The 17,835-nt window shown below is 39.6% G+C and overlaps 1 protein-coding gene across 2 annotated transcripts; it reads right to left on the bottom strand.

Annotated features, from left to right (window-relative positions):
* Positions 1-3,674: 3,674 nt before the first annotated feature.
* On the bottom strand, positions 3,675-12,703 carry KLHL22 (kelch like family member 22). Of its 2 annotated transcripts, none has more exons than XM_026859848.1 (6): positions 11,677-12,703; positions 10,615-10,804; positions 8,690-9,408; positions 7,476-7,668; positions 5,920-6,153; positions 3,675-4,833 (listed from the first exon to the last, which is right to left on the bottom strand). In XM_026859848.1, the coding sequence occupies exons 1-6, from the start codon at positions 11,901-11,903 to the stop codon at positions 4,456-4,458; spliced, it is 1,941 nt and encodes a 646-aa protein (XP_026715649.1). In that variant the 5' UTR covers positions 11,904-12,703; the 3' UTR covers positions 3,675-4,455. The 2 variants fall into 2 exon arrangements, with proteins under 2 accessions (XP_026715649.1, XP_026715650.1); XM_026859849.1 differs by having other exon boundaries at positions 10,615-10,780; positions 11,677-12,701.
* Positions 12,704-17,835: the final 5,132 nt, after the last annotated feature.

The raw sequence follows: 17,835 nt of genomic DNA, 5'->3' as shown, positions 1-17,835 counted from the left end.
AAAAATGCATATTCCTGCATTTTATTGAATTATTATTTTTGTCATAATAAAAATCAAATGTAATATGCCTAATACATGGTGATTCTGCCTCCATTTCTTATTGATAATACTAAAATCTCAAAAGAGTTGAAACATGTCAGGAATAAACAGTATTTCATTGTAAAGCAGTTTTTGTGCAGTACTGCATGGGGCAGGAGAACCAGCACACCCACCTTCCCATCCAGAGAGGATTCAAAGGCATGGAGAGGTTTTCAGTTTGGAAGCAACTGCCACAATTAGCTGTTCTGAACTTGTATTCATGCAGGCTGTGTGCATCCTTCAAGTAATTCTCCCCACAGTTTCAATAACTGTGGTTGAACTAGGCCAGATCTTCTAGGTAAAAAGATCCCATGTTCTAGTTACGTATGAGAAAAAGGTGACTTGTTCAAGATCATTTATGTTACTGAACAAGACTGGGCTTCAACTCCCTAGACTACAGACAACCATCTCAGGTGTATTACATCCCTACAACTGCATTTGGTTTAAGAAGAATGGATAAATGTATGGTACCACTTTATCTTTTTCTTACATATAAATACATTTATGCTCTTTGTCTTAACTGTTGGCAGCTTCCACCCTCAGAGCATGGCCAAAGAGTTGTAGCACAACGGAGGAGGTGGGGAGCTCTTAAAGTGCATCAGCTGCTGATGAAATAAAAACTCAGTTGGCAGAATATTCCCTTGAGAAGGTCCCGTCCCTCTTTCCCTGTGCCCAGCTGCTCCTTCTTCCTTTTGCCAGAAGCTTCTGACCCCATCAGTTGGGCTGAATGCCAAATAAATTGTACATGTGGCTGGTCTCTAAGTAAGGAGAAGTAAATTTCTGTCAAGGGTATACAATTTGTTTCAAATCAAGTACTGGGTAAGCTTCCAATGCAAAATTAACCACCCTAATTTAAACCATGAGGAAGTGGGAAAGGCTATGTTGGATTTGGAGATAGACAGCTGGAAAAGAAATACAGTAGTGAAAGCAGTCATGAAACAAAAACTGAAGCAATCACAATCACTTCTCCAAATATGGAAGCTTGAAATACTTCAGGATACAAGTCCACTAATTACAAATCTAGCAAATATGCCTATACAGCTTTACCTCTGTGCTGGCAGGAAATAGGAAAATAGATTATCAAGAAACCTTGTTATTCTTCTGGACTTCCCAATGTATCAGCAGTTTAAGTGTTGGTATTTTGATCACTTATTTCTGGAAGATTGTTTGGCTATTCTTATAGACCAGAAATAACTTAAAGCTTTCTTCGTTCATTGTCCATCTGTCCACAATGCCTTGTGCTATACTCTCTCTGAGGAATTGCTGTAAAAAATGAATGCTTTTTACTGTAAGATACAAGACATATTTAGGAGATCAGAGAATTTATAGATTAAAAAAAATGGAGTCAACCTAAAATCCCTATGAGTAAATGTTTTTCTTGAGATAACACCACATTTAAGTGGGCTGTTGAAGGCTAAGTTCCTGAAGCATCACTCTTGATAGGAAAACTGATCAATAATAATTATAGCTCTGTGTATCAATCTGTAATCTCTCGTGGAATTTCTTTATACAGGCAACTGTAGAAAACAAGAAGAACCAAGTGCTTTACATCTGCTGAGTTAAATTTGCCAATTTAAAAGCAAACCAATTTTATTATTGTTTAGCATATATGTTAGTTTTAAAAGGTACATGCTGGACTAAAACGAGCTACTGCTAAATGATTAGGATGGTATGAGCTAAGCTAAACTCTGTGGTTTTTTACCTAACCAAAATACATGCAAGTAAGATAGTGCATACCATAAATTTCAACAGTCACAATACATGGGGTGAAAGCAACAGAAAGTTTTGTTCATATCAAATCAAAATACTTAATATCTTCCCTTAGGTTTAGTTCATGTAACTTAGGGGTATTCTACCAGTAACTAAAAAACCCATAAAAATAATGCAGCACTTCTCTCTAAAGTAGATGATCTACTTTAAGGAAAAGTAATTTCCTTGTAACTGCATCCTAACCCTTCTATTGATTTGCTTGGCACAGCATCCAACTGCAACATCTGATAAATAATCCAGCCACAAACTTGCGTATAGTAATAAATGGAAAAACGGATCACCTGACTATGTAAGAATCAGTATTCAAACACAGTGAGAGGGTAGAAGCTGGAACCACCCCACCCCCCCATGAGTTTTCTCAAGATGTTTCTTTAGCTTAATAATTACTCATGGATGTTTTACATTCTCCTATGTAATCTAAGAATTAGCCTATGAGTTTTGATATTTGTAATAGTAAGTAATACCCTCTAGTGGTATACATAGGAAAAGAAGCCAGACAAAGAATGATTTTTTTTTAATCACGAAAGAAGCTAAATAACATTTTCACTTCTATAACAGGGTGTCACTGATCTGTCGAGAAGTGCTAGTTAAAATGAAAAAGCACTGCAAGCATTAGACTTGAGTTAGATATGTGTGTTTAGTTGCAACAGCTGGGTCTAGAATATGACCTGGACCACTAGAAGTCTTGAATCACTTGCTGTTAGCAGACAAAACAAATTGCCACTGCAACACTTGCAGTCTGGAAGTAGTTCTAGTGACGTTCAGGGAGAGAGAACTGTCCTTACAACTGACACCTACATTTAATTTCTACACATTAACTCTGAAGGCAAAATAGCCTCCAATATTGCTGTGTTATAAAGTCTGTATTTCCAGACTCCATGTGCAGTTCAGAGTTCATTATCAAAAAAAAGATTTTCTGAAGAAACTCATAATCAGTGTTTCCTGCAGTTACCAGGTCTTTTGTTTTATTTGCCAGTTGGCAAAGGTTCAGAGATTGAAGTGAAAACTGACAGTGCTGGAGAAAAAAATCCAACAAATGCCCTTCTTACCAAGAAAAAGCTGTTGAGTTTATTAAAAGAAACATGCAAATTCTCTTGAATCTTTTTCAGAAGTCCAGTCTACTAGAGTCATCTAGGTCCATTTTGAAATCATCTTTGTTTCCATAAACAAAACATTCCTAAGTAATGGTAATATTCAGGAATTTCTTCCATTTCTGTGAAGTAGCATGTCAATGTGCACTATTTGTCACGATGTGATGACACTTGACTAGTATCATTCTGATTGTTACTTTGGTTTTGCCCTTCTCCTGCAACCCCATTACTGCTACAAGATCCAAAAGCTTTTGGTAGTTTATCATCATTTTCTGGTGGCACTGATTACTTACTGCCCCTCCAAGAGGAAGGATCCTATACTATTCAGGTATCAGACTGGTTCAGATTTTAGATCAGCTTCTAAACTAGTGCTAAGCAAGTTGGTAGTCAGAAGCCAATTATTTTAAGGCCTTATGAAGGACGGATTTACTATGCCTTATCTTTCTGAGCTGTAGTAATTCTGTATGATGTTCGTGGCATTAGTTCAGCTACTGCAGGGTCCCAGACCACTGTAATCTTAAATACCTCTAGTTATCTCCTTATTACATTTTTTGTTATGCTATGGCAAACCAATCTCTGCTGTCTTTATTCTCTTTTAAAGCATATAATAAAAGAATTTTTAAAATTGCCCATCCCCCAAGCTGGTGTAACTTCACTGATACTAATATAGTACTATAGGATCTAATTAAGCTCACTAATTTTCAGATTCCATGGTTAATAAAACTGAGACAGTAGTTAAAAAGAAAAAAGTTCTGACAAGGATTTATTAATTTATGCTTGTGAACAAATGTGTCTGACAGTTGAACCATGAGATTGCCATACTCTGTACAGAGAGTTTTTTCTAGAAATCTTCTTTCCACTGTGTTGAGAGAACTTGTAGTATAGAAGTTCAGGAGTGGGTGTCAGTTCACAGACTCTAACCCAGTTACAAAGATGGCTGCATGCCCAGATGAGATGTTTAGACTTTCTTGCTACTGTTCCTGTTTCAGTATGTTCAATCTTGCTGAAAAACCCATCAAGCTGTCTGACACCTGGCACAGGAGGGAGACACTAGGTGTTACCTTCCTGTGTTAAACTGGCTAGGAAGTTCTATTACCAAAATGAAAAGGAAAAAAAAAATCTCAAAAAGCTATTTCAAGCTAAAAGCTGGAAGGAAAGAAGCTAGTCAAGCTGAGCCTTCTGTGCCTTTTTTTCTGTCCATGCTGAAGATTGAGAAGAGTCTCCCGCAAAGTGAAAGAAACCTCTGTACTTTAACTGGGGGAAAATGGCAGTTCTGTGGTTACTTGAAAAATGCTGCTTTCTGGCAGGTGGGCAGGTACTGACTGTAAGTGGCATTTGTGCAGAACACTTGCAGATGGGCAGATATTGATTGTGAATGGCATTTTGTGCAGAACACTTATTTTTCAAACCTTTAAATACTGATTTATATATATAAGAAAGACATATAAAATCTCTAAGTATTTTCTCCAAGCCTTAATTTTCTCATCCACTGGCAAAAAATAAATATTAAAGTTTTCTAATCTTCACTTGAATTGTCAAATTCCTCCCAGTCTGATACACTCATAACTTCTGATGGAAAGTCAAGGTGATACTTCACGCGGTCTGCATGCCATTCTGAGAACCATTTCTCTGTTTCCATTAAAATAGCCCTGGGCAAAGTGAGGACACAGGCAGCCATCCCAGAAATATCATCCTCCAGCTGTGGTCCTTCCTCCCAACAGTCTCTCTCTGCGTCATAAATGTGGACATAGTCCATGCGGATTCCTCTGTTGTGGGATCTGCCTCCCAGGACATAGATCCTGTTGTCTAAGACTGCAATACCTGGCTCTCCATGTCCTGCAGGAAGCGGACATACATTTGTCCACTGATCAGTGCTTGGCCTATAGCAGGCAACCTGCAAAAAAAGGGAAGAGATTATCCAAAATCAACTTGTATCTTAGTGACAGAGGCTGGCCATATGGCAAACTATTTAGGAAGCCATGCAATATCATCAGCCTTTTGACAGGGTGTTGATAATGGAGAGAGCATATCACTATGTAGTAGAATACAGTACTTGGCAGAAAACTGTACATAGTTGTCATATAGCTCTGAATCCCAACTTCTGACCCTGCTGCTGGAGTAACAGCTGCATTTCATTGAAAAAATGTACACAAAAGTGAAAGAGATGGGGACACGTGGTAATATAAGCTCAGACATAATGCATCTGTTTGTATTGGGAAAAAATGTGCTGGAACATACAAATAGGACAAACTGCTAAGCTTTCTTTGCACCATATGTTGGGAAGTTTTAGATTTCATTGGGTACCTTCTTGGCTAACTGCTTTTATTTGTAAGCACCTAAACACCTTTTTATCATTCAGATACTTTTCAGCTAGATTTAATTCTGCAATCTTCACTGGCTTTATAAGAGCAGTTACTTTTTGTGTCTACTTTTCATGTCTTTAGCAGTTCTACAAGGAATGGAGGAATGAAGGAATTCTAGTCTGGAATAAGACTCAAGAGAATTCTCTCCAGCCATCACTTATCATCACATGCTGTTCATTTAAGTGCATTATACAATTACCATCTGACATAGCCTTAACAAATCTGTCCTGTGATTACACACTGGTAATTCAAAAGTCCTCCATTTATTAAAAAAAATGCATGTTAAAAGACAACGTAAAGTAAATTTAGTTGATGTGCTACTTACTAAATTTGTGCATGCCAATGAATGTTATCAATCAAAGATGTTTTAAAATTGATAAGGATTCTAAGTACTAGAGCTTTAATGCTTTGTGGGTTAGACAATGCATTCAAGGCAGACAGTGGTAAATAAATCACTGCAAGTTCTGCAACTGAGTGGGGGAGAGCTGGTGCAGTAGCTGTTGCTGGGCAGACAGTTTTATTTGAATACTTAGCAGGAGAAATACACTACGTCAGAGTACAAGCATCCATAAGAAACAGACTCTTCCGAGAAAGACACAGGTATGACACGCTCTCACCTGGTGAACATCCCTTCTGTAGCCAGAATCATTGTTGCTTCCTCCAATTACATAGAGCTTTCCCAGCAGTGCAGCCATCCCATGCCAAGCACGTCTCACTGGGCCATCTGCTAAAATGTCCCAGCGGTCAGTTTTGGGGTCATAACATTGTAGCTCCTTCAAATAGTCTTCTCCTCTCCTCCCACAAGTAATATACATCTTCCCATCCAGTGCTGCTCCAGCATGTGCATATACCTGTATCACCACATGGGAAAGCAGGAGGTTGAGGTCTGGATTTATTTGTTTCTCCCAGTTTCAAAGTATTGAAAAGACATTAAGGGAGTGACATTCTTCATGAGTTATGCAGGTATCAACATCTGGAAGGATTTTCTTATAGACAATTCCTTTCTAAGTGATTATGTGTAAAAGTGTTCTCACTAGTCTACTCGGAAGCCTTTCTGTTGGAGATTTTTCTTATACAGTGTTATCAGGAATGCAAGATATCCTACTTAGTAGCACTCAATTGGATCTTGAGGCTTTTTATATTCTCAGCATTGACACACATTTCTTATTTGTGACCTCATGCAAGCTGTTTAACCTCTTCTACCTCTGTATCCCTTCTGTAAAATGGCAGTAATGTTTATATTTTTAAGGTGTCCTGAGATTCTCAATTGAGAGGCATTATGGAATCACGAATATTATTTTGTGCTCATCACTTGACCCAAATCTTTTAAAAGACATCGTAGAAATCAGTATAGTTTCTTCAAAGATTATTCAGGATTTAGTTTTCTTCCCTAACCAAGATTCATCAAGCTGTTATTTCTATTTATCTTACAACATTGCAACACTTTTAACCTGAAACTGAAAATTCTCATCTTTTTTTAGCAGTACTAGTACTTAAAACGAACTTTTCCACTCATAACCCCAGTTCCCATGTCATTGCACCATTTCTTGGTTCCTGGGGTCATGACTGCTAGTTTGGCAATTGCTGTTCTAGAAGGATAAATGCTACTGATGACAAAAGACAGCTATTCACTCACATACTTTGAATAATGGTCTTATGTTAGCTGACTGAGATGCGATTCTGCACCACATAAATTATTGTCACCAGAAATTATTACCCAGCCCTAGTTCTGTGTCTAGGAACAAAGTAATCCATAGAAACTAATGTACCTTCTTGCTGGGGCATTATATCTTCTGATCAGGATTAAAGCATGTTGTCAGGACTATGAGAAGCTTGTACTGATGTGGCTCATAGTTTAACTGCCTAGAAGCAATGGGAACTTCCTGTTCCCAGAGGTTATGCATTTAATTTTAAATGGTTTTAAGAATTAACACAGTAAAGGTGCAAGGGAAAACAAGAACAAAACAGGAAAAATAAGCATTTAACCTCAAAATGTAATTTACATATATTGTTATTCTCCTTTCCTGATATTCATTTATCCCCTATATACAGAGGCTACTGTTTCCCAATTGAGTATCAGAAAATTTAAAGCTACACATGAGAAACACATCTAAAAAGATTAAATCGGGGACTGGGGAAGTGTAATAGTGTGTGTGGCTCATGCACTCCTTACCTCCTTCTTCAGAGGTGTCACATATTCCCAAGTGTTGCTTTTGGGGTCATACCTCTCCACTTCCCTCAGGTCTTCATGGTAATCTCGGCCTGCGACGGCATATATATAGTTGTCCACAACACAAACACTGAGGTCAGCATGCTCTTGCTGTAGGGACTGGATCTGGAACCATTTGTTGTGTCGTGGATCATACCTTGTAAAAAAATGGGATCAAAGCAAGTTATTCATACAGCCACAGAATCATTGCTGGAATACCAGACAGCACCACAGATGTGGGTTACTGTGCTGTCTTTGGCTGAAATTGAGCTCAGCTGTAAGTAGAGTGAAATTTGGCCTTGTCAGCATTTTATTATTAGCAAAGTTGTTTTATTCTATTTTTAGAAGATGTATTTTAGCTGACCTAATCATACTATAAAAGCCTAGGTTTTCCATTATCTTATACGCTGCTGTCAGGTTATAGATCAAAATCTCTGCTTGCACAAAGCCATTCTACAAAGTAAAACAGTCTAAAAATAGCACAAAGACTGAATCTGGATCTTAAAGAGTCCAAGAAGGGCATAAATATGTGGTGGGTTTTTTGATTCTTTTCCAAACATACCTGCTGCTCAAAGTGGACCTCATGATTCACTTTCAGATCAAATTATCTATCTGGTCTGGAAATTTCAGTTACAGAGAAAAGTGAAACTATGCATGCCATAAAATAAGGGCAGCTCAGCTAAAACTAGTGAAGATGACCACAATATAAAAGGCTCGTATCATTTTTTGCAACATAATACAAATTCTTGAAAATCAAAAATAAACCCACTTTTTTTGGTAGTTAAAGCCCTTTGTATTGGGACCAAAACTACACACAGAGAAATTCCAGAAAATCCTATTTCAAGAGCATCTAGACAATCTAAGGTTCTAGGTTCATTACTGCTTCCCACACCTTTAATACTTCCCCCCTCCAACAAGGCAGAAACTAGCCCATGTAATAGTAAATGAGTTGCTGTTTCTACCATATCAGGCTTGGCTTTGTCCCATAAGCACTGCTGGAAGCTTCCTGTTACTGTGAGGCTCGTTTCTTTATTTCTTGTATCTTCTTTTCAGTGAGGCCCCTGCTCAGTTCCTAATCTTGTGGCTAGCAAGCGTACAGACTGCGCTACTGGCTTACTGACTCAGAGATGGGCAACAAGGTGGTAATAAAAATAATAGCAGGATTATCCTTATCTTACCTCCAACACCTTGACTCTGCTCGAAAACCACTTACATTGTTGTCTCCGCCAATTAAATACACAAAATTATTGAGAACAGCAATCCCTTGGTTGGACATTCTGGGGGCTAATGCGGCTGTAAAGTGCCTCCACTCTCCCAACAAGGGGTTCAGATACTTGGCTTGATCACTGAGGACAATGGATGGAGTAGAATGCATCCCTCCAAATCCCACTACACACTGGAACTCTGATCTCAGCTGTGTCTGGGAACTCTGAAGCATTGGCTGAAGACATTCATTCTTGTGGTACATTAACGCATCTGCAACTGTATCTTTTAAAGGACAGGGACTTAATTTGTCATGAAGCCTTTGCAGGATCTGGGGTTCCATCAGAGGAAAACGAACTGTCTCAAGTAGCTTAAGGGGCTCCATCAGGGAGACCTGATCTGTCTCCAGTTGCTCTGGAGAATAATGATAAAAAAGTGCTCCATCATAAACTTCAAACTCATAGTTAACCTCTAAACGGTTGCTGCTGAGAAGGGAGTAGACCTTCTGCAAGGGTAGCTGTCGGTACACTTGTGTCCTTGAGAAAGCTGCAAAATTCTTCAAAATGTAGGAGTCCAGCTGATCACTCAAATGTCTCAAGTCATAATGATCAGCTAGTCTGTATACATCCAGGATGTTCTCTTCATCTACCCAGGACATGAGAAAATCACAACAGAACTTAATGACTTCTGGAATCTGCAAGAGAGAGATATTTTTCATTTCAGACACCACTTGCCTCACACTCAAGAGACAGGTGACAGAAGGCTGGGATGACTGTAAGAAAGTTGTCCACAAGATGACTGCTCTCCTCACAGTCTGATCATCATCATGTTCACTTGCTCCCAATTCACCTTTCTCCTGAGAAAAAGAACTCAACATGGGTATGTAGGTGGATATAATATAGATCTTCTAATCATACTATAGTGCAAGCCTGTGAGCTTGGCTTCAGGTGCAGCAGCAATGTGTCTTCCAAGTCACATGGGACACTGGACAGCCAGGCTGCCTGGTTTGTTAGCATGGCACCAAGCTGCAGGCTGCCAGGCAATCATGAAAACAGAAGGCATGGAGGACATGGTGAAAGCCAGGTTTACAGTCACTCTGTAATTGTTCTTTCAGAGCACTATAGATATGCTGTATCAGAACTGTATCTGTAACAAATATATCTGCATCACTCAAGAACACAGGAAGTCGTTTGAAAGGAAAATTAATATTTTGTATTGTTTTCTGAATAAAATTTGAAGTTGTATTGGTCAGGAGGGACTACTGGCAAATAAAGAATTAACCGCTGTCCAAGAACCCCTCTGCTAACAAAGTGGTGCTAAGTGTGTAGAAATCAACCAAAGCAAGCACTCAGAAAGTTTAAGATTTACTTCCAAAGTCTTGTGCAGCCATTAGCTGCAGGGGAAGTTAGAGAAAAAAAAAATTGTCTTAAAGGCACATAAATGTTGCACTTAGTGCAGAAACCATAGTGGCAGCATTTCCTGTGGTGACGGGGTCAGGGGAGGTTATGTGCCTGTGGACTCAATCTGGGGAAGATTGTGAGCAGCACAACAATTTCTGAGCAGCAAGCCCTGTCCTTTACCATAGGCCACAGGTATTCTTTTTCAGGAAAGCTTTCATAAGCAGATCAGTGGAAGTGAGTGCTATATAAAACAGTCCTCTAGATGAAACAGTGATTATAAAACCACTGGCTCAAATGAGATGTGCAAATACTCATTCATTGTTTCTACCCTTCCATAGTTAGTTCCAGTGGATACAGCACTCAAAGAAATTCTTCTCATCAGACCCATGCTCTTATTTACCCCCTAACCCTCCATCTAACCAGATATCCATGTTTTCTGTTTCTTTCATTGTTGCTTTTGTTTCTTGCTTCTTTTTTTGTCACATGTCCCAGTACCTCACCTGAAGCTGACAGGCTGCAGCTAAGGTTTCCTGTACACTGTTCACACTGAGTTCCAGCTCAGAAGTGTAAATGAAGTTCAAGATTTTACACATTGCATTGTAGGAGATGCCATGAATATGAACTTCTTCTTGTTCCATCTCTCTCAGTCCTCCTGCAAACATTCCTCTGTAAAAAAGACAATGGCACATGCTATGGCAGATTTGCAGTTTCCTTATCTTATGTTGTCCTGGGGACATAAAAAATATTTAGATAGATAAAAACCTAGCCAGACACTTTTATGGGATTACCTCTTCTCTAAGCTAATGATACAAAGAATACAGGCCTTCAGGACCTAAGAAAGTAATACTCTTCATTCTGCAGGAAAACAGTAGGGGCCATCTGAAAGGTACAATTCACAGCTGAAGGACATAAATACAGACCCAGTATATATGATAATCAATTGGGCAGAGGCAGATACTCTGGGTGTGGGGCAAGAGGGAAAAACAGAGGAATTTGGGACTGCAGGATTTTTTTCTAAGCTAGAGCAGTTCTTCCTCCAGTTAGAAGTTTGTGTGGATTGGGATTTGTTTGTTTGCTCTCTGAAAATAAAGTCAGTTCAAGAAACTGCTAGTCAAATTGACTGGGGGAGTGCCTGGTTTAATAAACAGCAAGTCACACTACAGGCATGTAACAGAGGAGTGACCCACTTCCAGTGACTTTTTGTGTATTATGAAATGATCACCACAATGGGCAAAGTCTTACAATGCTAAGGATATGTTAAAAGCCACCCAGAGTGCATTTATGCAGAAGACACCTGTTCAGATAGTCTCTCCTCTTTATATACCTCTAAGTACCACAGGCAGTGAATTTAGGGGAGGTAAGCTCAGTGTGCAGGAACAAGAGCTTTATTTCTGTAAAGAAATAACAGAGATGAATAAAGCCATACTATTTTGAAACACATTCAGCTCCATTTTATGGGTCTAATTTATATCCAGAAGCAGTGTGCCAAGACAGAAGATTTGGATGTTGCAGGTTTGAGTAACATTCAGACACATGCTTGTTACTGCCGTACTGAGGTGTACCTGAAATAGTCACAGGATGCAGCTAGAAGTATGCGATGAGCCTCAATAGGTTTCTCTTCCACTACCAGAACTACATCGAAGAGGATGCTGCTGTCTCGGAGAGATACCAAGCCACTGAGCAAGGCCTGAGAGTGCTCTGCACTGCGGTATGTGTTGCTGGTGCGCTGCTGCAGGGAGGGCTCGAGTTGAGCTTTGTGTGGCTGAGTCAGCTCCTGATCCTCCGCCATCCCAGGCAGAAATGCTCAGCCACCAGCTGTAGCAGAATGAAATCTGTGAGACAACAGAACCAGCAAAGGTTTGCGCCTTTTGCTTTACGAATGGTCCTCTGACCCCCGCCTGTCACAGAAAACAAAGCAAACCAACTCTTCAGTCAATGGAGAGACAGTTCTACCCTGAAGAAATTATTCAGAATGATGATACTGGAAATAGACAGCACACCACAGAGTGGCAAAACATGGGTTTTCAAACAAGTATTCTGACTCTTGGGTTTTCAGTCCAAGAGTCAGAGTATGTAGCATGTGGGGATATTTTCCTTTCTTAGCAAGCTTTCTCTTCCCAACCCATTACCAGAACCACTTGTTTCTTTTGCATTTCTGCATCATTTGTAGCAAAGAATAGACATAATTTTCACCAAATTGCCTAATATCCTCAGATAACTTTGCTGCAATATAAACTGCACCTTTCTGTCTTTCTCTTGATATTTTACCACAGAATCTGAGAGCTCTCCTCTCCCCCATCTTTGCTTTTTCATTTTCCTTAGCTGAGCATATTTCCAACTGTTGTTCTATAAAATACTGTATGAAACTGTAGGCTTCAAATTGAATTTCTTTATTGTGACAGCTACAAGCTAGCGTGCACAACTGCTTTCCACTTCACCATGATTCCCTGCAGAGAGAGGGTATTTCCTCCGGTGTAGGCACTGCAGAGAGCTATCCTGTATCTTTTTCTAGGGCTGTCACTGTAGGAAGGTCCCCTATGGCACATGGGGAAACACCTGTAAAAAGCTAACTGGAAGTGATGGTGTTTCATGCCTATGGTTAAACTGTCAAAATCTCATGAGTCCTTTTCTACCATCCTGTAATTTACCCATTCCATTGTCTTTGAAGAATGTCAGAAGTTGTAGCAGTTAGAGCTCAGACTCTATCCAGTTGTCAGAGCACATTAAAAAAAACACATTAGCAAAAGGAAATAACTTAGCTGATATGACTGCTTAAGACACAGTCATAATAGCCTCTCCTCTGGCAGCCTGGGAAATAGCTTAGTGGCACAAGCAATAGTCACAAGGGGTTATCAGCAGTCAGAGAAGCAAAAGCAGAACAAACCCAGCAAATCCAAACAATGAAGAAATGGAACCATTGTTTAATTGTGCCAGCCATAGATAGTGAATGCAGCATTGGAAATCTCTCAAAGTACTGCAAGGTATCCTGTGTATGGTCAGTGAGGAAGGAGCTATCTGGATGACACCAAGAAATACGAAAATGTTTATTGAAGTCACCCTACACTATCCAAACCAAAAGGAAGCTAGGTGGCATTGCATGTTAAACAGGGTGAAAAAAACCCTGAAAAAGCGTATTAATGGTTTTCTGCTCTTTGCCAGCAAAACCAAGACAATCAGCTCAGAAAAAGAGCTCTGATGAGACAGCCTTTTAGGAATTACACTCATGTTGACTACATGGGGGAAACTATCCATCATCAGCTGAAGAGATGAGTAATAGATTATTTTTCATGACAGGTAGATGCCTTTCCTAGAAATAAAGTGACTGCTTTTGAAGGAGACAAAACATTACTGTATCATTTGATTTGCTCCCAGGGAATACTATAAATGATGTATTGAAGCAAGGGAGATAATAGAGTAAAAAAGGAAAGTGAAGGAGTGTTACTAGATGTTAATCAGAAATTTCCCATTTCACTAGAAGGGAATAAATGCAGCAAAAACAAAGTAGCGTGAGATATGGTTCAAATGCGGAACAGATTCAGATAAACCACACTAACTGTGGTTTAATGTGGTTAACACTCCAGAGTTAATGTGGTTAATGCTCCAAAAAAGGCTGCATCTTTTCAGCTACTTAGAGAGCTGTATCAAAAGACATTTCTATGAGAGTAAAATCATTGTATCAAAAGCAGAAGTAAATGTAACAGATGAAATATTTTCTGAATTCAGACTTTTGTTGGGTAGGGGAAACAGCAGGACCTTTGATACAATCTTGGAGCGTGTCATATAGTGTAGCCATTAGTGGAAGAGAGGCTAGGGAGAAATAAGTGGGATATATTAAAACTACACAGGCCATTGAACCCCTGTAACAAGTGTTTGAACCCATGTAACAAGTGTTAGCAAAGAAATGTATTGTAGGAGAAGTGGTTTCCAGAAAGAGAGAGAGATACATGCAGGGTAGACTGGGAAACCTGTATAATCATGCCAAGCCTTTAATTAAATCTACCTTTAATGAATATAACTGTAGACAGTCACTCTTCAGAATACATGCTGTATCCAAATAATCTTAAAAAGGAACAGAAAGGAGGTGAAGCTTTCAGCAAGTAAAGCCCCAAAAGGGATCCTGTCTTTCAAACACAGTAACTGGAACCAGGAAGACCAAACGGTACTATGACAAAGAGTAAATTTAAAAAAAAAAAAAAAAAAAAAGAGATAGAGAAGAGAAATAATTCAGGGATTCTGAAGTCTGTATGAGGGTTAATATCTGCAGAGGTTTCAGTGACAAATGGGGCTGTCTTGCATAGCTGCTGGGAATTTATCTCACTCTAGTTCTCCTAGATGTGGACTTGAATGGACACAACTGTTAGCAATAGCTGAACAAACCAGCCCTTCTAGCAGACCTGTGGTAAGCTCAGTGTGGTCAACATAGATGCTGGGAGTGCAGCTGAACCATCATCCACAGATGCTTTTTGGCTAGCTAACAGCCGAGCCAAGATGTATTTGCTACACTCTATTTTTTCAATTTTGGCAGTCCCTACTTCTTGTTCTCAACTCTTGCCCCTGGATTGTATCTTGGCTGTGTGCTGGACTGCCCTCAAGGTGGTCGCTCATGCATACATCAACACAAGAGCTGTCTTGTGTGTTTGGAGTACAGAGCCACTATGATATGAAAATTCACCACTCTATAGATACCTGCAAATATTTTGCCATCCACAGTTCTTTGCTGCTAATCAATTTTGGGTGTGTAGGTTGAATACTGATGCTACTGTGGAAAAAAGGTGGAATACTACTGAGCAGGAACAGTATATGCGGTCTAAAAATTGTCATAAGCTCTTTTTATACCTGGGTACATGAAGTTTCTTAATTACACTGTGGCTACTCAGAAAATCTATATCCTGTCATGTATATCTCCCTACTCTCCTAAATTGGGCTTCAAGGCTAATAAATATGAATGTATGCATGCCAACTGTCATAGTTTTAACTAGTGGTAACACACTACTCTAAAAAAATTCTTACTGCTATATCAATTATTGCCTACTTATAAAATGAAAGGTGAGCATTTATGGTTATTAATCCATGATGTATGACTGACATAGATGGTTATGTCTTCTTATTTGAGCTATAAGCCAAGGAAAGCCTCTTAGCTTGTACCTAGGTAGTCTTAGGAACTGGTAGACTTTAAGACAAGGAAGGCTTAGTGGGGGATGGCCAGAAGATTCCCTTAGCTGATTACCGAGTGCCCTCAGCTTTGTAATAGCTGTACAAGGAGCAGCTGGGGTTGAGTGGGTAGGAAGTTAAAAGAGTGGTTGTTGCAAAGGTTAGTAGAGTTATGTTGTGGGCTTCTTTGAAAGAGAAGTGTGATGGTTTTAGCATTCAGGTTTCCTGGCTTAAACATGGTATGCTTGATGAGCAGACAGTTTAGTGTATTTTTCTAAATGTTGTTCTAAATGCTGACTACACATTTGCTGGGGAGGGGTACTGATGTTGGCATAGCACCTTGCTTTTCAGGCTGTGTGGTCCAAATATGACCTTTCTACTGTGTGCCTTTTGTCCCTCTTACTGTTTAAAAATCTAGTACCCCAAATGGTGGAAATGAGCTCTTTTATGTGTGGTACCAGCTGGGTGGGGGGAACAACTATTATCTAGGAATTGTTATGCCTTTTAAGTGTCCATCAATCTTAAAAATAGTGAGGGACCTTATTGAATAACCTCTGTATATTTTAGCTGAAAATAATTTAACCCTATCTCCTCAGAATTGTATTTTGCTTAATCTTTATTGTCCTGTAAAATGAAAAAGCTAAATACACTAGAGGCAGAACAGGTTTGTTCACTTCTTGTATGCTGCAGAAAATGTCCTATTTACTGTTTTTCCTTCCTGGCCACTCACAAACTTTGTTGGCTTTTAGGGCTTGAGGCACTATTTCCACAGGCTGGCATATCTGTCTCTGTAAATGCAGGAGCTGTAGGCAGGCCCTTGGTAGCTAATGTAAATGCACAGTGCCTTGAACCATATACAGCTAATCTCCCTCTATCCTGAGCCTCTCTACCAGAAGGGGGCTTAGAGGATGTTCTTGAGGCCTCTCTGTTCTCTTACTTCTGTTATTGAGAAACTTGCTCTATGACTCAGCCAAGTTCCTAGAAACGAGTGATGCTCCCACCCCCCCTCCCCGTATAAGTTTCTCAGCACTGGTCTGCTGTTAACAGTGGGATTCAATGGCTGAGTATTGCAGGATTGACCCTAAAGTGGAAGAGATGAGGAAATCTTTGTTTGCTGTGCTTCATTAATAGTAATAAAAATAAAAAGTACTGTCTTATGTGCTGTGGTATGCTGCCTGCAAAACAAGGGAAGGCAAGTCCTTGATCTAACCACTTTGAAACTGCAGAGAAAATCAGGCTAGATATTTTCTTAGCTGGCTGCACAAGGTATTTGAGACTGCAGTTATGTTGCTTTGCATTTGTCTTTTAGAGGACATGGGCTAATTAATTTCAGGGTATTACAGTTGAGGGCCCAGTACATAAAGAAGCATATGAGGTCAGTAATTGTATGTGCATTTATATAGGCAATGCTCATGTAGGAAGACATGTACTACTGGGTCACTTCAAATCTAGCAGTTAAAAAAACAAAGCAAAAAATCCCCCATAAGGAGCAAAAACTCTGAGGTACCTAGAAAGACACGACTGCTTTTTCGATAAAATTAAATTTTCTATATTCTGTACCTGGATTCCATTTAGGAACCAGGAGAAAGATGCCATGCCTTGCAGTGGTAGACATGTAGGGAGCATGAAGTAAATCTAGTATTTTCTACTTCCTGTACTATGTTCAAAGCTCACTGTATTGCTAGAGGTCTCTTGTAATAAGCTATAGACACAATGGAAGCTACAGTCTCAGTGGCTTGTAGATAGCTCTGTGTGCTTGTCTTATATTCAACCCCCATTATCACAACATGCTTCTCTTCTGCAGATTACTTGTATGAAAAATTAAAAGTCTTAGGCTTCTGATTATTCAACTGAAATAATTGCTTATATGTATATGAAAAGACTTGTGGTTCAGTTTTTTAACGAAATCCCCTCTCTGGTCAATGACAGAATACTAGCTTTTGCAGCAAAGATAGGTGGTTTATGACTGAGGAGGTTGCACATGAACAGAAGTAACTGAGGGAACGGATTGTGCCCTGATAATTCAAAGGGCAAAACAGTGAGAGACTGGTGTGCTGGCTTGCTCTTGTGTTCACTGAAAATCCTCACCCTTTTAAGAACACAGGGTATAGGGATGGAGTAGCTCAACTAGAACAGGGAAAGGGAAAATTAAAGGTGTGGTAAAATAGATATGGTAGAAGAGAAGGTCTGTCCTATCTGAATTTTAAAGTGCAGAGCAATTGTTACACCAAGGTGTTTGTGTGCTACTCCAGTAAAGAACATTCTGAGGAGTGGGAATTCATACAACTTTGAGCATGTTTCCTGAGATTGAGAACTGTCTTGCTTCCCTAAGAATCTATCTGTGTTGTACCTGGGAGCACTTCCAAGCAGCTGGGTCAGGGCATATGTCGTGAATGTATTCTGCTGCTATTACTGGCATTGCATGGTATGGTATACACCTAGACAAGCACCCACCCCTTCTATGACTAGCATCCACGTCATAAGTGATGCTTACTAACATGTGGTATGTGGGTGGGTTTTATAGGGTTTTTTTGTACAGTTGTGCTGACAGCCTTGATTGTCTACAGCAG

Source organism: Athene cunicularia, assembly GCF_003259725.1.
Source record: "Athene cunicularia isolate RWA chromosome 15 unlocalized genomic scaffold, athCun1 chr15_part1, whole genome shotgun sequence".
NCBI lineage: Eukaryota > Metazoa > Chordata > Aves > Strigiformes > Strigidae > Athene > Athene cunicularia.
This window is presented reverse-complemented; position numbering and strand designations above follow the sequence as displayed.